The sequence below is a fragment of the Xenopus laevis genome, chromosome 6S (genome assembly GCF_017654675.1).
Source record: "Xenopus laevis strain J_2021 chromosome 6S, Xenopus_laevis_v10.1, whole genome shotgun sequence".
In the NCBI taxonomy this organism is placed as follows: Eukaryota; Metazoa; Chordata; class Amphibia; order Anura; family Pipidae; genus Xenopus; species Xenopus laevis.
The window spans coordinates 20,999,547-21,022,469 of NC_054382.1; the positions used below are offsets into that span (position 1 = coordinate 20,999,547).

At 42.1% G+C, this 22,923-nt stretch overlaps 1 protein-coding gene across 1 annotated transcript; it reads right to left on the reverse strand.

Moving 5' to 3' along the window:
• Window positions 1-1,338: 1,338 nt before the first annotated feature.
• On the reverse strand, window positions 1,339-21,235 carry arl5b.S (ADP ribosylation factor like GTPase 5B S homeolog; the record flags this gene model as incomplete). Its single annotated transcript, NM_001095436.1, is given in 6 exon segments — window positions 1,339-1,709; window positions 2,838-2,989; window positions 5,922-6,005; window positions 8,957-9,104; window positions 12,975-13,035; window positions 21,008-21,235. Coding segments are annotated over 6 exon segments (540 nt in total). The 3' UTR covers window positions 1,339-1,660.
• Window positions 21,236-22,923: the final 1,688 nt, after the last annotated feature.

A 22,923-nucleotide genomic window follows, 5' to 3' on the forward strand; every position in this document is an offset into this window, starting at 1 on the left:
TATGTCAACACACTGCGCTCTCCCCACGAGACATCAAATCCATCATGGTCAATCAACAAGCAGTCAGGAATAGTTTACACAAGCACAATCCACCAAGTTGGATGTCTGTCTTAGAATTGAAGAGGATGAAAAGTCATACTACTTAAATGAGTAGTAAACCCTAAAAATGAATGTGGCTAAAAATGCCATATTTTATATACTGAACTTATTGCAGCAGCCTAAAGTTTCAGCTTGTCAATAGCAGCAATGATCCAGGACTTCAAACTTGTCACAGGGGGTCCCCATCTTGGAAAGTGCCTGTGACACTCACATGCTCAGTGGGCTCTGAGCAGCTGTTGAGAAGCTAAGCTTAGGGGTCGTCACTAATTATCCAGCAGAAAATGATTTTGGTCTGTAATATAAGCTGATGCTACAGGGCTGATTATTAAATTCTGATGCTAATTGCACTGGTTTCTGTGCGGTCATTATCTGTATTAATTACTAATCAGCCTTATATTGTGACATTTCTATTCTATGTGTACTGTATATTGTGAGTGGGTCCCTAAGCTCAGTAAGTGACAGCAGCACAGAGCATGTGCAGTGAATCAGCAGAAAAGAAGATGGGGAGCTACTGGGGCATCTTTGGAGACACAGATCTTTACTGCTAAAGGGCTGTGTTTGCCTTGGAAGCCCAAGACATAATGTATAACATTTCTAGTTACTTCTTTAGTTACGCTTTAGTTGTCCTTTAATAACTTTAGGATTCTATCAAAATAACTAAAATATGCTATATTGAATATATATTACCTATTTTAATCCTGCTGTTACAAAGAGACAGCCGCAGGTCCACGTGGGGACCTCATCAGTCCTGACTCCACTGCAGAAGCAGCTGGTTCTCTGTCCATGTTTTCTTCTTAGTGAACCTGGAACCAGAGGCAAGTATACATGGCACTTACTGTGTCACTCTTAGGAGACATGTATACACATATTTGGATTGCTTGTTGCTGTATGAGAAGGCAGAACAAATGGAGACCAATGGACAGAATAGCAAAAAATAGAATATAACCTACACCTGTGCATGGTTTCTATTCTGTTTCAGTTGTTAATGATTTAGCATCTCCTGCAGAGATGAAAGCTTTCCCTCTACAGCATGAGCGCGAAAGTAAACCCATCTAGTCAATGAGCTACAATTGCCAGCAATAGCTGGCAGTTTAGGAGTTTGATTCACTGCTTGCCTAGAGTAAATCTTACATGACACAGAGGTAATGAAAATATGAAAAGGGTAACAGTCTGATCAATTTGGACATGTGGGATTTTCTGTTTAGCAATTCTGGCTTCTGGTCATGGATATACTTAATAGAAAGATAATAAAATGTTTAATATTGACCCATTTAGTTAAAATACAAGCACCAGAGGGGATAAAAGGCTCTTAGAGGGAGAAGAAATCGATTGTAGTGTACGTAGGCATCAGTAAGACGCCAAAGAGGTCTCCGATGAGGTCTTGAAAGTGCGTTCACACACATGGAGGTTCTTTCAGAAGTAGCTGCACTTGATTCAAGTGAGGCTCAGAGAGAGGTTGGATCTGTTGTAAATTAAGCATGTAATGCTTTCGTGTGTAGAAAAGTACTTTAAGACTGTACAAGTTCATTGAATAAATAGAAGTCCTTTTTGGGTGCAACGGTTATCTGACTCCAGTTCGGCAAGTCATCCACTCGAGGCCTTCGCACAATCTGTACAAGCGGAGAAAGCGAGAGAGAGGATTAGAGCAACTTCTGGAAACATTCGGAGACTTTTGTCAAGTAAACAAGGCTGCTGTCAGGTCTTCTGGGAAATGTAGGGCCCCTCTGATTTACTTCTACTGGATTACACAATGCGGCCTCGTCTGAAGTAAGAAGCTCAGTTTGGAACTAGATACATTTCTGCTGTTTGGCATCAGCACAGGGGGTGGGTGCAGGAAAAAAAGGCTAAATCTGACAGCTACTAGTGTGTGCAATGCCTTGCACTGGATATAGGTCAACAATAAGAATACAGAATATTGTGAAAGTGATTATAGCAATGGGGGCAGCCATTCAAATAAAAAAGTTAGCAGATAAGCTCTGTAGAACATAATGGTGTTATCTTTTGTCTACTATTTAACCTGTGCCATATAGCCTTTTTTTTTTAATTCCCGCCATTGCTACACAGCAGCTTGTTTATATAAACAATAGTAGTATTTCTGAAGCAAACACAGCAGTTTTACCAGTGCAGGGCAACACTACATTATATTTTCATTACTTTAAAACACTTTCATTTTTCGGTGTTACTATTCCTTTAGGGCAGAGACACATCTCCTCTTCTTTGGGGGACAAATCTCCTGCACTGCATTCCCGCCGGCTGGCACTCGGAGCGCTTCGTTTTCCGAAGTCGCCTGAAGTTTCCTCATGAGGCAACTTAGGGTGACTTTGGAAAACAAAATGATCCGAGTGCCGTCCCGCCGGCGATTTTCATTCTAGCCAGTGGGAAGGCAGTTTTGTACGGCCACAGGATTGTGGCCTTACCACTGTTTACATAAGTATAGTGCAAATAAATACACTCATCCCGTTTGAGGAATTTTGTCTTGCCTTTTAGATATGTCTCAAACACCTGTGTTTTGATTAGATTATACGACTTCACTTGCACAACAGAGACACTCAGTGGTGAGATCTTGTTATTACACATTGTGAGCCATTACCTGTACAATTATGGTACAAGACAGAATTGAATAACTTTTTTATCATGGGGTAAGGCTACATAATGTGTGCAATGATCACTTTAGAAGAGGCTCTAAACAGACCCTTATTAGAAAAGAATAAACATGTTACAAAGGATTTTGCACATACCCCTCTCCTGATAGTGCACAGCAGGACTGGATGTGCCAGGGATGATCCTTTATTGAGCTAAGTGTGAGGTATTTTGATATATCCGCCGCTGACATGCACCCCTCGATGTCCTCCTTGTTTGCAAAGATCAAAACCGCCGCCTTGCGCAGATCCTAAAGACAAAAGGAACCTTGAATCTCGAAGGCACAATCTTTGCACGGATATATAAAAAGGAAACTAAAATAGTGCCAGCCTAGAGCAGAAGATCACTGTAATAGTTTAAGATTATGTAGATATTATAAACACATGATAAAGAGATAATTCTTTAAAGGAGAAGCAAATCCAAAAGTTAAACAAACCCTACCCTACATAGACCCCCCTTTCCTCCCCCCAGCCTAAGTATTACCCCGGGCAAATTATGGATTCACCGAATTCACTATTTCGGATTCGGCCGAACCCCCAAATCCTTCGTGAAAGATTCGGCCGAATACCAAACCGAATCCAAATCCTAAATTGCATATGTAAATTAGGAGTGGGAAGGGGAAAACATTTTTTCTTCCTTGCTTTGTAACAAAAAGTCACACACTTACCCTCCCCGTCCGTAATTTGCATATGCAAATTAGGATTTGGTTCGACTGGGCAGAAGGATTCGGCCGAATCCGAATCGTGCGGAAAAAGGCAGAATCCTGGCAGAATTCTGAACCGAGTCCTGGATTCGGTGCATCCCTAGGGCAAATGCCCCTAACTTTTTATTTACCGCTCGGTGCAGGTTCAGGCATCGGAGTTCACGGGCGTCATCTTCAGCTGCTTCGGTAATCTTCGGAATGAGACCAGCGATTCTGCAATTGTCATGAGATTCGCCGCATGCGCAGTTGTCGCGAAACAGAAAATTGCTCCAACTGTGCATGGGGCCGCCAAGCTGGTCTCATTCCTAAGAGAAGAAGATGGGGCCCGTAAACTCAGATGCCTGAATCTGCACCGAGGGGTAAGTAAAACGTTCTGGGCATTTGCCCGGGGTAACACTTAGGCTGGTCGGAGGAGGGTCTATGTAGGGTAGGGGAGTAGGGTTTTTTTAACTTTTGGGTTTGCTTCACCTTTAAATGAGGCTCTCTTTCTGTAGTGCTGTCTAGCTAATAGTGTGCCACTGAAGCTAGAAACCAGGCCACCTAACAGATGAATAAGAGAACCTGAACTGAAAAGTACAAAAATAAAAATACTGTCCCAATTCAGTGGTCTAATATCTGGCCTAACCCCTTTTTTGTGGCTCTTGATTCTCCTATGAATGCTCTTCATGTAAAGCCACTATAAGACATCAATACTAATGAGTCATCCTTTGGATATGTAGGACAGTGGCCCTCGCCATTGCTGAAGTTATATCCACCCTGTCCTTCTCAATCAACATATTCAGGATAGTCTCTGTGAGTGCACTGATCTGAAGGACAACAGTAGTGCCCAGTATTACATGATCTGCTGTGACTTTAAAAGAAAATCTGCCCCCTAGGCACATGCTCTCGGTGCTTATACTGCCCTGTCCATAACCCCGTGGGAAATTATTACAGGTATGGGATCAGTTATCTGGAAACCCGTTATCCAAAAAGCTACAAACTATGACCGTCTCCCTTACACTCCATTTTATTCAAATAATCCAAATTTTTTAAAAAATATTTTCTTTTTCTCTGTAATAAGAAAACAGTAGCTTGTACTTGATACAAACTAAGATATAATTAATCCTTATTGGAGGCAAAACCAGCTTATTGGTTTATTTAGTGTTTACATGATTTTCTGGTAGACTTAAGGTATGAAGATCCAAATTACAGAAAGATCCATTATCCAGAAAACCCCAGGTCCCGAGTATTCTGGATAACATGTCCCATACCTGTAGATTTAAAGTAACACAGCAGGGTATCCTTCTAAAGGCCCCCCATGCACGGGCCAATAAAAGATGCCGACAGACCAAGCCGTGTAGAGCCCCCCCGACGGGCTTTCCTGAACGATATCTGGCCGAAAGTCGGCCAGATGCCGATCGGGAAGGTTAGAAAATCCCATAGATCTCAGATGCTTCTTTTCATTGATGTGGTCCCGTGATCCGACTGCCCATTTTGGCCTCCGTTCTGATCCAAACGTTGGGCCCTAGGGTCCATGATCGGAGCAGCCCGATATTGCCCACTTCAAAGTGGGCATATAGGGGAGAGATCCGCTCGTGTGGTGACATCTCCAAACGAGGGGATCTCTACATCTATGGCCACCTTAAAGGAACAGTTCAGTGTGAAAATAAAAACTGGGTAAATAGATAGGCTGTGCAAAATAAAAAATGTTTCTAATACAGTTAGTTAGCCAAAAATGTAATGTATAAAGGCTGGACTGACTTGATGTCTAACATAATAGCCAGAACACTACTTCCTGCTTTTCAGCTCTATAACTCTGAGCTAGTCAGCGACTTGAAGGGGGGCCACATGGGACATATCTATTCAGTGAGTTTGCAATTGATCCTCAGCATTCAGCTCAGATTCAAAGGCAACAGTTATGACCCATGTGCCCCCCCCTCAAGTCTCTGATTGGTTACTGCCTGGTAACCAATCAGTGGAAACCAAGAGAGCTGCAAAGCAGGAAGTAGTGTTCTGGCTATGATGTTACACATCCAGTCACTCCAGCCTTTATACATTACATTTTTGGCTAACTAACTATATTAGAATTTTTTTTTATTTTGCACAGTCTATCTATTTACACAGTTTTTATTTTTGCACTGAACAATTCCTTTAAGGCATGCTAGGGCTCATTGCCAACACTGACTCGACATTCCCTAAAAGAAGAAACCAACCAGCAAATAGTTTTAATAAGAGTCTAGTACAGTACAGTCAAAATAATGAAATCAAATACCAAACTGGTTAGCATGGGTGGAGCAAATTGGACTAGACGGACTAGAAAATGATCAGCAACTTTAGGGAAATAGCACGAGGATATTTCAGGCATTTTGTACATATTTATTTTATTTTAGCAGCACAAACAACTTGACCTACACGGCCCTAATCTGAAGCTCCTGTTGTCAATAAAGGGAACCAGACAAAACAGGAAAAGTTGAAATGGCCAAATTAGTTGGTAATGTACCTCATGAGCCAGCATTCTGTAGAGTTCTTCTTTTGTTATGGAAAGCCTTTCTCTGTCAGTGCTATCGACCACCAGGATAATGAACTGGGGAAACAAGAGCATGAACTTTTTTTTAAATCAGTGCAATATATTTAATACATCAAAGGAGATCATTTCAGTTTTCCTGTTGGTGTAGGGTTGAGTTATATATAATATATATATATATTTTTTTTTCAGAAGGCTATTAAAAGCAACTTGCACCCACAGCCAAATAATACTTTTTGAAAGCTTTTCTACATAGTTCTAGTTGAAAGAGGACACGGACGGGCACCTGGACTGTCTGCATTGCTCTTATAGCCACTGGGCACAAAAACTAGGTTTCAAATATTTTTAAGGATGCACATTTTAGATTTTTTTCTGAAGCCTCGCCACAAACTCAACTCCCAGGCCTCATCCACTGTAAATATTTCTACTCAAATTCCATATAGGGTTAAAGGTATGCATAAAGGCTACATGAAAAATCCATGTACCAATAATACTAGCAGATAAACAAATGAACCCAAAACAAGTGGCCATGTTATGGTTTTTCTAATAAAAGCAAGAGAAAGTGTTAAGTAGTAGGAAACCTTGATCAGTCAGATGCCAATGCAGTAGGGGAGGCAGAATCACAACCTTTCTTAGGGCTCTTACACACGGCCGTTCCGACCGGCGCTCCCCTACGTTCCGTTTTTTGGCGTTCAGCCGCAGGGGAGCGCAGGAATAGACGCAAGTCATTATTTGAAATGGGGCTGTACTCACTCAGGCGCGTGTAGGCGCCGAACGCAGGTTCAGACGCAACATGCTGCATTTTTCCTGCGTTCGGCGCCTACACGCGCCTGAGTGAGTACAGCCCCATTTCAAATAATGACTTGCGTCTATTCCTGCGCTCCCCTGCGGCTGAACGCCAAAAAACGGAACGCAGGGGAGCGCAGGTCGGAACGGCCGTGTGTAAGAGCCCTTACCCAATTAAAGTGGACCTGTCACCCAGACACAAAAATCTGTATAATAAAAGTCCTTTTCAAATTAAACATGAAACCCAATTTCTATTTTTTATTAAAGCATTCATAGCTGTTGTAAGCTCATTTAAAAATCTCAGCTGTCAATCAAATATTGTCCAGCATGCACAGCTTTAAGAATGGACGACACCCTCCTTAGCCCACAATTGTATGTCACATACATATATCATAATGGACATACAGATTCAGTGAGCAAGTACAACAAAAGGTTGAATTCCATGAAAGCTTGGTTTTTTCTACCTAATTATGGTTTCCTCCATTTTCATTGGTTCCCAAATGTGGAGTGTGGAGTTAATCCCCCTCAGGGTTGGTTGACGTCATGTCTGTTGGTGCACTTGGCAGAAAACTAGGGATGGACTGAATCCAGGATTTGGCCGAAACCTTCTGCCCGGCCGGACCAAATCTGAATTTACATATTCAAGTTAGGGGCAGAGTGGGAAAATGCGTGACTTTTTGTCACAAAACAAGGATGTAAAAAATGTTTTCCCCTTCCCACCCCTAATTTGCATATGAAAATTAGGATTCAGATTCAGCCGAATCCAAAACAGTGGATTCAGTGCATCCCTACAGAAAACACAGGCGGAGAAAGATAATGAATTGCCCCAGGTGCAATTTTACTGCCACTATCAGATTAAGTGAGATTTTTTCAACTTCATCAAAGTCGAATTATTTACTCAGGGTCTTAAGCAGGGCAGTATTTATATATAGGCACACATGCCTACGGTGGCAGCATTAAGGGGGGCCATGGGTGTCCAGGGAGGTGTTGGGCAATACAATTCTGGGTCTCAATCACCATCCCATTTTAGTGGAAAGTGGCTAAACATGCTGAATGGGCTGTTGGCTACATGAAGTAATATGGTCAGGCTGTTTGGTCATTTTTATAACTATAAGGTCCAATCATTGCTCCAAGTGAGGACAGACAACTGACTTTTTTTTTTTGCAGATTTTTTGTGACCCCAGTCAAACTACAGGTCAGCTGCTTGGCACCCTTGTAACTTGTGCACGGGACTGTGGAGCAAACAATAATCCCTTGTTTATTGGCTAATAGAAGGGGAAGCAGAGTTTTCCAGAGAAGCCTGAGAATTTCAGGCATATGTGGCATGTGGGATAATCATGGAAAGACAAACAGTAGCTCACACGCAGAAGGAAACTAAGCAAACACTTACAGAGCTTCAAAGGATCCAAGGCTGAGACCACGTGAAACAAAAAAAGGATTCTGAAGTCTCACGACACTACTCACAAGTTGTAAAAAGAATGTTCAGTATGTTGTTGCCGTTAACCTGCAATTGGTCTTGGTTTCCTTTTTCAAAAAGGTTTAACCGCATGACTTTCCACAAGGTAGGGGCATGCTTTAGATATTTGTTTATACAGAGGCACTGAAACAGTGTGAACTATATATAACTATATATAATAATAGAATATAGAGTTGCTCTGTGTAAACTATTTTTTGCATATACCCCTGACTTATATTAACAAACTAACTAACTTCTGTATCAGACTTACTGTTTTCAGATTAAAGGAGAATTCAACCCGTAATCAGAAAAACCCCTGCACCCTATCCTGGGTAGACCACCCTCCCTCCTCCCCACTAGCCTACCTGCCCCCCCCCCAGGAATTCTCCTTTAAACCTCCAGGGCTTGGGCTTTAGCATGCTCAGTTTGCTCTTCTACCTCCTCCCCTCCCTGCTGTAATATGAGCGAGCAGGGAGAGACTCAGGCAGGAGGTGATGTCACAGCAAGCCAATATGGCAGCTGCTATCCTAGACAAACAGAGACAGCGTCTAGGTCTGTTTACTTATGTATGGAAAAACATTCTAAAAGATAAAAATTGCATTCTAGCTTGCACTATTGTGGCTAGTCTATTGCCAATAAACTACCTTGGTAGCTTTCCTTCTCCTTTAAGGATCAGGTGCCCATTTGATGTGCTGTCAACCTGGAACACTGAATATAGGTGCTTTTGGTAGATGTAGAGGGACTTGAATAATCATATTAAAGGTTTTACCTCTGTGTTGGAGTAGTAGGTGTTCCACGATGAGCGCAAGGATTCTTGACCTCCGATGTCCCACATTAGAAAATGTGTATTCTTAACCACAATTTCTTCTACATTGCTTCCTATTGTGGGAGACGTCTGTACCGCTTCATTCGTTAAACTGTTACGCGAAGAAAAGAAGGGGGGAAAAAAAAAAAAAAAGAAAGATGATGCGTCACAGCTAAGCAGACATGAATACTAACATACAGTTTCCAAACATCAGGTTAGATATGAGAAAAGTGATTGCACAATGGCACTTTTTTGCTGGCACCACAGATTTAATGGTGGGTGGCATACAATGGGTTAAAAGGGATGAGGAAATTTTTTCACTATTCCCTGTCATCCCAGGGCCTACTTTTACAAACACAGTGCATTTGGCTGCTGTGTTTGTACTGAATTAGCCCTACTGGTAAACCTGCTGTATCTCTAATGGGACCTCTGCGCTCTTTTTGGGGAATATCATGGCATGTGTGTCGGGTGATGACAAGAGAGATGCCGGCTATACGCCTGTAACCTTTTTCTTTGTTGTAGGCAGATTAACTGCCATACCACATGCATCCCAACCAGACTATGAAACTGATGATTCTATACAAAGAAGCCTATTGAGAAAGCTGGCAGCCATAAAAATGCCTTTGAGGTCAGATCCACCCCCAGCCCTTTGCTAGACTAATAAAAAGAAGGGAAAAATGATTAAAATCTCTAAGTCGGTACAGTCAGCGCTTTCCCAAATTGTATACAATGAATATATACTGCAATGCATAGTGCCATATATCAGATGGATCTCAATAGAATACAGTGTACATAGGCCATTTTCTATACAGGTTTGGGATCTGTTATGCAAAAAGCACCAAATAACAGAAAGGCCATCTCCTATAGATGCTAGTTTAGAAAAACAATCCAAATTTATTTTTCTCTGTAATAATAAAACAGTAGCTTGTACTTGATCCCAACTAAGATAGAATTAATCCTTACTGGAAGCAAAACCAGCCTATTTTTTTTTTTTGCTTAAGGGTTGAATTCTTCTTTAAGGTATGAAAAGCCAAATTACAGAAAGATTAAGGTTAACCAGCAAACCCCAGGTCCCGAGCATTCTGGATAACAGGTCACATACCTGTAATTACATAAATGAAAGCACTGCTTCCAGCTGCTGCAGGTTTGGGCTTACATTTTCATACAAAAATGTATAGATCTTATTTCAACAACACCTGTAAACTCAAAATGTCAGTAGAGACCGACAGACAGCAGAGAGCGTTAAACTGGGAGGTATCCGCTTAGCTGTGCTAAATTAAGCAGGTATTAGAAGCACTAAGCCATAGGCCACACAGCATTGAAAGTCGGGATAAACAATGCGACTGAGCTTTTGTAGCTTGGATCCTCACGACAGGACTTAATGACACAGGCACACATATTTCATACAGTTTATCTGATTTCCATTCAAATGAAGACAACTGGGTAAGTTTGGGCAAATAATCACAGTTCACCAGCAAAAAAGAAAATCAGGCCAACCAACAGTGATTTAACTAGATGTTATTAGGGCACACAGCAAATTAATTTTGGGCCCCCCCCAATTATAGAGAGGTTTTCCGGTTTAAACAGTACATCTTAAAATGGCTCCTGGGCCCCCCTGCAGCCACAGGGACTGCTTCCTCTGTAGAGAAGTATCATGTTATCAGAACATAACTGAGCTTCCACTACATCAGGGATGTAGACAGCAATCTGATCTGTTGGATCAGTAGAACATGGCCATGAGAGTGAATTGCTGCTGAAGTCACATACGTTCATGCACACATCAAGGTCTAATGAAATTGTATCTTCAGCCAGAGCCAACCTTTTACAAAGGACTGTGTTTTTACCTTTAGAAATAGGATTATATTATGTTGCAATAAGGATCACATGCAATGGCAGTGGCATCAGAATCAAGTTACACACAGTTTTCATTTGAGGTTTTAGCAAGCGCGACAGAGCAGAAATGTGCAGATTAATGCAATCAGCCTTTCCATTTAGCTTTCCCCCTCTCCAGCTCCCCATTTGATGTTAGTTTCATGTATCAGTTCTACATTCCAAGCCTAAACACAATGCAAATCTCTTGGGTCGCATCTAGTGATGTGCAAGCCGGCCCTTTACCCACAGGTTTACCCATGGGTCAATGTTTGGTGGCTGAATAAAAGCCGACTTCCGGGTTGAACTTTTATAGATGCGCGGGCAGGGCGGGTCTATAAAAGTTACCCAGAAGTCGGGCTCGGCCGGGTGGAGGGAGGGCAAGTGGCGTGTGGTCGGGAAAAACCTGAGCCATACATCACTAGTCGCATCTATGGGAAGCACAACAGCAACTTTACCATTAGGCTATTAGAGAGGATACTATTAGAATAAGTGTACACGTTATTTACATGGTTCTATTCTAACTAATTGCTATGTATAGATGAGTTTCGTAGCATCATCAATGCCCACGGTGCAAAGCCATGCTAATTTGACTTTCACCCATTTTGAACAAAATTGGCACATGGGATTAAACACTGGTAATCTCCTGGCAGTTTACTTATAATTACACTGCACTGGAAAAAGACAAACATAGGTAATATTCCCACATGTGAGAATTTAAGGCAAGGCGCTACGGACAATGGAAACACAGGACGAAAATCTGCTTCTCAGCTGCTGCTATCAGAATACATTATTTAGGCTTAGGTACAGACAAATGTGGTGAATTTTGGGCAAAAACTCGCATTTCCCCTCCAAAATCCACTGCTTCTGTCTGCATCCAAGCTGAGGCAATGTATTCAGGTACATCGAGCAGCCGTGGAGGAGGAGAGGATTCCCGGCCTCTGTTTCTCCATTAAATCTTGCCCTTGGCTTAAAATTCTCACATGGTATGTTAAAATCTATGATTATCTTTGTAATTATAGTTCAACTTCTATGATCGCATGGTCTGGTCAGTGGTACCGTCTGTGAAATGCGAAATCTTGTGTTTTGGCAGCAAAATCCACCGTGTCTGTTTGCACGCGAGTTACGGCAACTTATTTGGGTGCAGACACATCGATCAGCAGCGGAGAAGCAGATTCTTAGCGCATTAGAGCAGTGGTCTCTAACATTTTTGGAACCATGGAAGAGTTTCAAGCAAGACAATTTTTATGAGGACCGGGCTTACCAAAACAGTATATATGTCCTGGCAATGGCACATCAAAGAGCTGGGATTACAGGTAATTAGGGCATTTTCATTGTTTTTGCAGCTATTATAAACTGCAGCTGGGACCAGAGGTGGCCCAGTTTGGCATAGCCTGCGGCTTGGTGGTTAGGGACCCCTGCCTTAGAAGACTGCACTCAGTGGCGGAACTACCGGGGGAGCGAGCGGGCCAGGGCCCACACCCCCTCAGGGCCCCCCGGCAGCCCGCACACCACTAATTTAGGGGAAAATGCAGCAGTTCGGAGGGGGCGGGGCCCGGCTGCGCGTCACACACCAGGGCCCGCCCCCCTCTAGTGACGCTACTGACTGCACTGTTTCCTTTATGATGCGGTCATATAACTCCAGGGCCATTAATGGAGAAAACAGCTCTGTCATCTACACATTCTTTTGCCTCTACTTAAACAGTATTGTCATTCTTAGCAACTTTCCTTTATATGTTCATTAAAAAGGCCAATGATTTTAAAGTCATTGGCACTAAAAGCAGTATTTGTCAGACTGTTTTCATTCTCTACACTGCAGCCTCTGACTCTTGAAACAATGTAGCAAAACCAGCTGATGAGCTCCCCTGGAGAAGCACTGACCTTTGCTACATAATTTCAAACTGAGAACCACCAGAAAGCAATAAACAAATCACTGTTTTCAGCTGCATCGACACTGGTGCACAACTTTAAAACCCACTGAATATTTGTAATAAATGTAACTTGGAGAATTGCTTAGAATAACATTTTCTTTCATTATGCAAGAAACTATTTTTGGGAGGAGGATTCCTTTGAGGGAAAAGCACAAAGCATTAGAGAGACGGAAAATACTTACAAATGGTAAAGTATGGTGGTTTTTCCGGCATTATCAAGTCCCACAATAATCACCTTGTGCTCTGAAAAAGAAAAAAAATGTTTTTAATAAAAACAAAAACTATTCTAAAGTTGGGTTCACAGCGGACTGGCTGTTCCGGCTTCCTCACACAATCCAGTCTTTCAAGCATCTACTCAAAATGCAGATCTGGGCATACAGCTCAACTGACCAGTCATCTTCCCAAATTATCCATTAACAGGCAGATCTTCCCAAACTAGGGTATAAAATCTAGCTATGTGAGGAGATCCAACACATTTGGCCTTTTGATGAAGGATGTACAAACTTCTTTTTGCCATTCTTACCTCCTTCAGGCTCCACGCCTGCTCTCCTGCGAGGCCTTACAGTGCATCATGGGATTTCTATACAGGCCCATACAAATAACCACCTAGCAAGTGCTGCATTTTGAATAGGAATGCACCAAATCCAGGATTCTGTTCGGGATTCGGCCATTTTCAGCAGGATTCGGATTCAGCCAAATCCTTCTGCCAACTGAACTGAATCTGAATCCTAATTTGCATATGCAAATACAAAACAAGGAAGTAAAAATTAGGATTTGGATTCGGTTAGGAATTCGGCCAAATCTTTCACGCAGGATTCAGGGGTTTGGCCAAAAACCAAAATAGTGGATTTGGTGCATCCCTAATTTTGAGAGATTAATATATCAATAAAATTGCGAGTAGGGACCTAAAAGAGGTTTATCGGATTTATAGACTTTGCATCTACCACTTATTTGTAATACCAAAGTAATATAGCAAGTATAGCATTGTGAGTTGCACATTAGCCCAACCAGTAGCTCACGAATGTTGCTCTCCAACCCCTTGGATGTTGCTCTCAGGGTCCTCAAAGTAGGTGCTTATTTTTGGATAAAATGAAGTCTATGGGAGATGGCCTTTCCATAATTCGAAGCTTTCTGGATAATGGGTTTCTACTCTCATACTAATTGGGGTGGCACATTTTAGGTAGCCCCCTCTTTTTTTCCTTAAAGGCCCAGGACAGACAACAAGCACAGTAGTGAAAAAGTCAGCTTTTTTTGTTAAAGTTCAGGTTTTCACTCTACTGCGCATGTACACACAAAGGATGAGGAAGCAGGAAGATGATCACTCCGTGGTGCTTGGTCAGAAGAACCAAGGGGAGGGGAGTCTTTTGCTAACAGGAGCAATGGCCGGAGTACCCGGTAAGTGACAACAACACACAATAGTGCGTCCTAACATATGGCAACTCTCAGGGATTTATACTTTTCTTATGCTTTAGAGAGCACCTATAGGTGGAAATTATGATACAACTTCCCCCCCCCACAGCAGCCTAACAACAGAATAATGGGAAGGGAACAGATAGCAGCTCCCTAACACAAGATAACAACTGTCTGGTAGATCTAATAACAGCACTCAATAGTAAAATCCAGGTCCCACTGCAACACATTCAGTTACATTGAGTAGCAGAAACAACAGCCTGCCAGAAAGCAGTTGCATCCTGAAGTGCTGGCTCTTTCTGAAAGCACATGACCAGGTAAAATGACCTGAGATGCACCTACACACCAACTAAAAAATACACTTGCTGGTTTAGGAATGAAATGTTATACTGTAGAGTGAATTATTTGCAGTGTAAACAGTGTAATTTAGAAATAAAAAATACATCATAAAAATCATCACCGAATCCCATTAAGGAAAAAAAAAGTCTATGGTGAGCTTTACCCCTAAACCTTCCCTCAGGCCCAGCCTCTACTACCAACAATTTGTGAAGATTAGAACTAATGGTTTCATTGAGACATTTATACAGATTCCTCTGTACAGCTAAATCTATACACAAGTTACACACAGTACTTGTATTTTAGAAAAACTATATATGTGTATAAAATAACTGCTGGGTAAATAGAAGGATATATCCATATTTCTGCATTGTGCATACCTGCAACACACCTACTAGTAAACCCAAACACCAAAGCATAACATTACTGTAGCCGGTGCCACGTGTAACAGGTAGTGAAGGAAGGGTGTGACTAGCTCCAGGCAAAGGAAATGTCACAAACCACAGCGGTCTCCGATCACTAATTAAAATCCATTATATTCACATTGCCTTCTATTATTTTTGGTTAGGTTACATGGAGGCATGCGTTTCCTTGTGCCAAACTTCATCAGCAGATATTTCCTGCTCAAATACCTATATCTGAAATACTTACTACGTGGGCGACAAATCTCCCTGTGTGAAATTGACCCTTACATTAACTGCTGCCTGGAGATACCCAAGTGATTTAAAGAGGAAAGATCGCAAAAATTAAAATTCAATATTCGCTTCAGCAAACTGAAATAAGAAACTTTCTAAATACAATCAATTAAATATTTTGTACAGTTTCTGAAATAATCAGGTTTATCTTCACTATTCCTCTCTCAGCATGTTTCTACTCATTCTGTCTTCATTCAGGAGTGGTGTCAGATAAATGATCCAATATATCTTATAGGGGGGCTCCTTTTGCCTACAAGATGTATTAGAGCTCACTCTATTAAAATCACCAGCAATCCTGTCTCTCTACATGCAGAATTTGTGCAAATGTCAGTTATTTTGTTAGATTTTATTTGTACTGGATTCAGTTATTTGAGTGAGCTCTAATAAATATGCTAGGTAAGGGAGCCCCCTATAAAATATATTCGATCATTCATCTGACACCCAACTGCTGCATGAAGACGGAATGAAAAGAAACAGATGCGGAGAGAGAAATAGTGAATATAAACTTGATTATTTCAGAAACAATGCAGAATATTTAATTGATTGTATTTAGAAAGTTTCTTACTTCAGTATGAGGAAGCTTATATTAAATATTCATTTTCGCAATAGTTCCCCTTTAAGGGCTTTAGCACACGGACAGATTCGGGGAGATTTAGATGCCTAGCGACTAATCACCTCTTCTTTGGGGCGATAATCTCCCCAAACTGCCTTCTCCCTGCTAAAATGAAAAATCGCCTGCACCAATGCACTCGTAGCGCTTCGATTTCCGAAGTCTCCCGAAGTTGCCTCACGAGGAAACTAACGGCAAAAAAAAATTATGTCACGCGGCAAAATGTTTTGAAGCGCGTCTTTTTATTTTGACGCACGACGCTATCCAAGTCTATGGGTGTCATTTTTTCGGCGAAACAAGGCGAAAAAAATCGCCCATCCCTAATTAGCAGAGATGAAAGTAATCAGCAGTTATTCACTATATCATTCACTTGATAAAGGGTATTGAACCCGAAACATGTTGTGTTTACCACTGCCTGGAATAAAAAGTTGTTTGCAGTAATACTGCTGGAGTTCCTCTTCCTTCTCCTATACTTGGATCTATTCAGGAGTTATAGAACAGTGAAAGGAGCTATCAAGTTGGGAGAAAACAGGATGGATAGGTTATATGAGAAGCACAGGAGCAGACATAAGCATGGGCCTATAGTGATTTAATATAAGCATGGGCCTATAGTGATTTGGGCTGGTTTGTTCCATTTGTGATCAGCACGTGCAATGCCTAGTGACTGATGATCCTGATCTTTGCTGGCACAGAGCTTCTATATCTTCAACCTGTTACGGCAGCCAAATATACTAGGACTGCACCAAAACCATAGTTTTTGGCCATATACTGTATCCTCCATAAATAACACGACCCAATATCAAACTAGATCCAAACTGTAATTGAAAGATTAAAATTTAAGGCAAAGCAAATATTGCATAAAAAATGTCTTGTTCAGCTGTCCACCATGTGATTTTTAGGGTGTCTTAGAAACAAAGCCGAAAATCTAATCGGCAAAAAGTCTTGGGTTTAAGCAGAATATTACACTGGAACCTGGCTTTGGAGCATCGATATAATATAAAAGGCATGTAATTTCTAGCATAATCTTTCCTGGAAACAGCAATAAAAATGCAATACATGCCATTAAATGGCTTATGTAGCTCTTAGAACAAACATAGGACAACATATTATAGCAGAAATAATGGAAAAAAAACAGTTTGCATTTCTCAAATGACCACTTTTTAAGCAAGACTTTAAAACAATTATACAATATTATTTTAATTTGACTTTTTGAATAAAAGTTGCTTTTTATGGAAATATAAGTTATGGGATACTCCTTTTGCTTTTTTTTCTGACTTATGTGGCCTTAGAACTGGGGGCTGTATCCCAGTAACTATGGTCCTTGTTTTTGTTTGATCGGTCATTTCTATCCCTGTATGTAAATGTTTTAAAAGTTTTTTAAAAGTTTTCCCATTAATTATACTAAATTACCAATATGTAAAAACACATGCATCTCTTCATAGATGCACTAGAGCAGTAGTGGCTTAAATGGCAATTAAGTTTAGCAACAGAATTATCAACAAACAGAACAATGAGGCCCAGGGGAGGAGAAAGCACACAAGAGATACATTGCCCTGATTGTGCCTTCCACTAGGAATCTGCAGAACACTCACATATATAAGTATAGAGGAAGCACCTTGGCTACGGAGGAGGTAACAGTGAAACAAGATACTGTAACCTCGTAAAAGCAAAAAGAGACGGCTGGCCTTCCACAATAGATATAGCGTTAATAAATGTGTGCCTGTGCACTGTAGTCTATGGCTCACATATGAAAAGTCGTCACTTTCAACAGCAGACCATTAACCTACCAGTATGTTTATTTTGGGCAACTGAAGGTTAACACGAGGGGAATTTGCAAACTCATTTCTCAGGTCACAATTCTGTCACGGTCACTGATAAGTGAACTGCATGACAATAGATATTATTTCATGATCTCAAGTTCCCCTAGAAACCCCCACCAAAATAAATATGGGGTCAGTAGCCTTGAATATGGTAGACCACCACAAAGCAGCCAGACATTCAGAGAGACATTCTTGCCTATTAGTGACAGGGCATGTGGCCATCATTGATGCTGCACAATGTTCAGAAACTGCCACTTGCAGGTCAGAGGCAAAGAGAGACAATTTGCTGGAACTAAAATGCACCCAATCAATCAATCAATCAATGAGTTCCCTTGATGTCCTCTACAGGCCCACCCTCTGCCCATCCCCATCAACTCAAATGTCAGCAGAAGCGGAATGTTTCCTCTGGGGCACACACATAGGGTTAAACTGAGACACATAGAAAAGCCTATTTGCTCTGTTAGATAAAGTGGCAAGACAGTAGTGTATCAAGAGCTGATGCCACCAGCAGTGCTCTGTGCAGGAACCTCGTATATTACTATTACTGTCTACCTATGGCTGGGTCTCCTTTCTGCCATAGTATTTGGGTTATTCATCTCTTAAATGTCTTTTACAAATGTCAACCTCCGCATTTTGTTTTAAATTCAATAGCAAAGAGAATGAAAAGCAAATTGAGCAGTCAAGAACCCAGCGTGAAGCGCTATTTAAAGCAGCACTTAGAGGTAATATGGAAATTAGCATTAGAAGGGGGTTGATTGGAACCCTGAAGGGATAATATTTAAGTCAGTCTCAATAAAACATTAAGGAAATATTACATTCTCTGTCTATTGTTGTACAAGAACTCAGTATAACACGGTGCAACCGACGGCTGCTGGGCACTTGTGGATCAGAACATGATGCCGGATATCTTGTATGTCTTTATTTCTTATAATTCACTCTAACATATAAAATGTCATTCCTGAACCAGCAAGTGTATATTTTTTAGTTGTAATATTGGTGTGTAGGCGCCATCTCAGGTCATTTTGCCTGGTCATGTGCTTTCAGAAAGAGCCAGCACATTAGGATGGAACTGCTTTATGGCAGGCTGTTATTTCTCCTTCTCAATGTAACTGAATGTGTCGCAGCTGCTATCTTGTGTTAGTCCAGCAGCGGGTCGGGTACCTGCAAAAACCTGCGGTACCCTGCGGGTTGTGTGTAGAAGTTCCAGGTGCGGGTATAGTTTCGGGTCGGAGGTTTGTGGGTATTCTCAATATCGATATTTACTCCTTTTTCTGGTCACGTCTACTTCCGATGTTGTCACTACTGGTTTACAATGACAGCGCTTCCTGTTTTACTCCTTTTTTTCTGATTACATGTACTTCCGATGATGTCACTTCTGGTTAAAATGACAGCACTCCCTGATTCTTGATGGTCAGTGGGTCGCGGGTCTGGGTTGCAGATAAGGTACTTGTGGGTCGGGTAGCAGGTAAGAATGCGGGTCCGGGTTCCCTAAAAACGGACCTGCGCAGGACTCTATCTTGTGTCAGGGAGCTGCTATCTTGTGTCAGGGAGCTGCTATCTTGTGTCAGGGAGCTGCTATCTTGTGTCAGGGAGCTGCTATCTTGTTCCAAGCCAATTTGGAGAAACTGCACACCTCACAAAACCCAAGCAGTGTGTCCTGGTGCTTGATGGTAGGCGAATCGGCAACCACCCAACAAGGTACATAGAAGGATCACCGGCACACAGGAGTTCAGTTAGCAGGGCAAGCCCTCGCAATTGTATTAATGTAGTGCAACGTTTCGGGGCACGCCCCTTTGTCAAGCTGCTATCTTGTGTCAGGGAGCTGCTATCTTGTGTCAGGGAGCTGCTATCTTGTGTCAGGGAGCTGCTATCTTGTGTCAGGGAGCTGCTATCTGGTTACCATCCCTTTGTTCTACTGTTAGGCTGCTGGGGGGGGGAAGGGGGGTGATATCACTCCAACTTGCAGTACAGCAGTAAAGAGTGACTGAAGTTTATCAGAGCACAAGAAACAATAGACTGGGAGCAGCTGGGAAAAAAGACATGTCTAGCCCCATGTCAGATTTTAAAATTAAATATAAAAAAAAAAAGTGCTCTTTTGAGAAACAGATTTGAGTGCAGGATTCTGCTGGAGCAGCACTATTAACTGATGCTTTTTGGAAAAAAAACATTTTCCCCCATGACAGTATCCCTTTAAAGGAGAAACAAACCCCTGATTAAAAAAAAACCCTACCACACATAGACCCCCCTCCACAGCCCCGCTGCCCCCCCTAACTTTTAACTTACCCCCTCGGTGCAGATTAAGGGATCGGAGTTCACGGCAGCCATCTTCCAGTGCTTAGACAATCTCCGTCCATTTCGGCGCATGCGCAGTTGTCGCAACCCTGGGAAATTGCTCCAATTGCTCATGCACCTCTGCTCTCATTCTCCAAAGTTTCGGACGATGGCTGCCATGAACTCTGATCCCTGAATCTGCACCGAGGGGTTAAGGTGGCCATAGACTTAAAGATCCGCTCGTTTGGCGACATCGCCAAACGAGCGGATCTTTCCCCGATATGCCACTAAACTGCGTGGCTATATCAGGGGTAATTCGAGCGTTCGGCCGTATGGCCGAACGATAGAATTACGATGCACCAAGCGGCTCCGACGGGTCGGTCGGGTAAAAATCCAACCTTCCCGATCGATATCGTTGCCAGATATCGATCGGGATGACCCGTCGGAAGCCCCCATACACGGGCAGATAAGCTGTCAAATCGGTCCAAACGACTGATATCTGCAGCTTTATCTGCCCGTGTATGGCCACCTTAAGTAAAAAGTTAGGGGTATTTGCTCGGGGGCAGCTAGGCTGGGGGGGGAGGGGGTCTATGTGGGGGGTAGGGGTCTTTTTAATGAGGGGTTTGTTTCTCTTTTTAGAGCTGAATTTTCTTTTATTCAGCACAGAGGCAGCTGTGTAGGTAAATATAAAGGGGGCACCACTAGAATAGTCAGTTATAAATGAAGGGGGGCTGGCAATGCAGGAAGGAAGGGCCCCAAGTAGAAATAACATGCCCTGCAGTGGTTACATAGCAACAAGTCCCAGCAGAATGATGTAACGGGAGGAGGCTGCAGTTAATAAACAACTGCCCACAGGTTGGACACCCCTCACACTGTATTTCTATACGTGGAACAAACCAATAACTCCTCAATAGAATAGGCCCCTTGCACTCGTCTCAATGGTTATGCCCGTCTGAAGTTGGGGGTCAGTATCTCTACCTATAGAGGTCACGGCTGGAGGTTCACACCGGAAGAAGAAGCGATAAATACAATAATGGGCAGGCGGTGGTCCTTGTGGGGGTGGGAATACTTGCCTTGGTTGCAGAAGAAGTTCCATAGCTTGGCGAAAATGAGACCCATCGCTTCCAGGCAACGAAGCAGCCGTCTCTCCCCAGGAAGCTGCGTGACAAATACGCGTTCTGCTCTTGGACAATCACATAGACGTAACCGCTGCTCTCTTTACACTGCCTCCCCCATACAGCCGCACTATGGTTTAGCCCCGGGCACAGGACAACAGCTGGACATACGCCTCTCCGTCTCTCGCTGCGCACGCATCTTGCACGCCAAGCGTCCTTACCCACGTGACTCACAAGGGGGCGGCGACTGCCGTCCGACGTGATAGTCCAGAGTCAGAGCGGGGATTGTTGTTTATAAAGTAGTAGGTGGACACAGCTCGGTGATGTTAGTTTAGTTCACGGAAGAAACATGGTTCCAAAAGAATTGAAGATCGTCGTAAACATACGAACGACATAGGGAATCTTGCCCTAATCCAATATGGCTTTTGTGAAAAGATGACGTAGATAAACTTCCGGTGTCTAATCGAATCGCTGTGCACGCTCAATTGTTGGAAACGTGTGACGGCCGTGTCAGTTCAGGTACATGTAAGATTGATGCAATGTTTGAGCCTTTAGAGCTTCCGTATAGAGCAGTGATCGCCAACCAGTGGCTCAGGAGCAACATGTTACTCGCCAACCACTTGGATGTTGCTCCCAGTGGCCTCAAAGCAGGAGCTTCATTTTAAATTCCTGATTAGGAGGCATAAAAACCAGATGTACTGCCAGTCCACATACGGGCTACTAAATGGCCAATCACAGTCCTAATTTGGTTTCCCCCTGGACTTTTTTCATTTTTGTGTTGCTCCTCAACTCTTTCTACGTTTGATTGTGGCTCATGGGTAAAAAAGGTTGGGGACCCCTGGTATAGAGGGTTCCACCTGGGCCCATTTTCAATCTGTGGATACAATTCCCATAAATCTCAGTGTCAACAGCTGAAGAGCCACATAATGAACTGACCTAGAAGACAAGCTTGTTGTACAAGAAGCTGGGGTTTATTTATCAAAATCCAATTTTTCTGATTATTTGATTAAAAAAAAAAGTCTGGCTCAAATAGAATCCACGATTTGACCGTGTTTATTATTAAAGAAGCTCCATTTTATCAGATCAGGGAAAAACTTGATAAAAGCAAGAGTTAATTCAAATCGTACAATTCTTTCAGATTTTTTCAACAGATCACTTGATTTCTTCTGGCTTTTTCCCAAAAAGCCCACATTTTTGGCGATATAGTCAGATTTTTGGGCTAAATCCAGTGCAGACCACATAAACTTCCAAATAGAATAGGGACCTCTCCCCTTTGACTTATATACAACCTCAGCGGAATTTTTGAATTCAGACTTGGGGTTTAATAAATCTTCAAAGATGCAAGTTTTTTGTTTTTTTTTGCACTAAAAATTCAAATTTTATTGTAAAAAAAAAAAAAAACCCTACATTTTTTGGCATTCGCACTAACCCCCCTACGAGTACAGTTTCCAGGGTATTAACACCAATAAATATTTATTTTTAAAAAAATGAATTCTGTCTTCTGACCTTTTCCAGTTATTTACAGCAGAAACGCCAACATGACTTTTTCCCCCTAAGATTCTGTTGAAGAGTGAATTAGAAAGTTATCTGCGTAATGTGTTCACTAACAAACAGGTGAGTTTTAACATTATAATACACGAGAGCACAATATCCATTGAGCCTCGTGCCTGTTTATGGTCATGGAACTCCTTGGTAACTTATAATATATTTTTTCACTATATAGTACTCAAGAGAACACAATATCCGTGGATTTGCATATGTTTCACATGGCAGAGTCACTATTTGTCACCAAACACCCTTCTCCCTTAATTGCCATCTCACTAACTGCCATCTCTCCAAAAATAGTCATCAACATGAATTCCTACTTGCTAAAC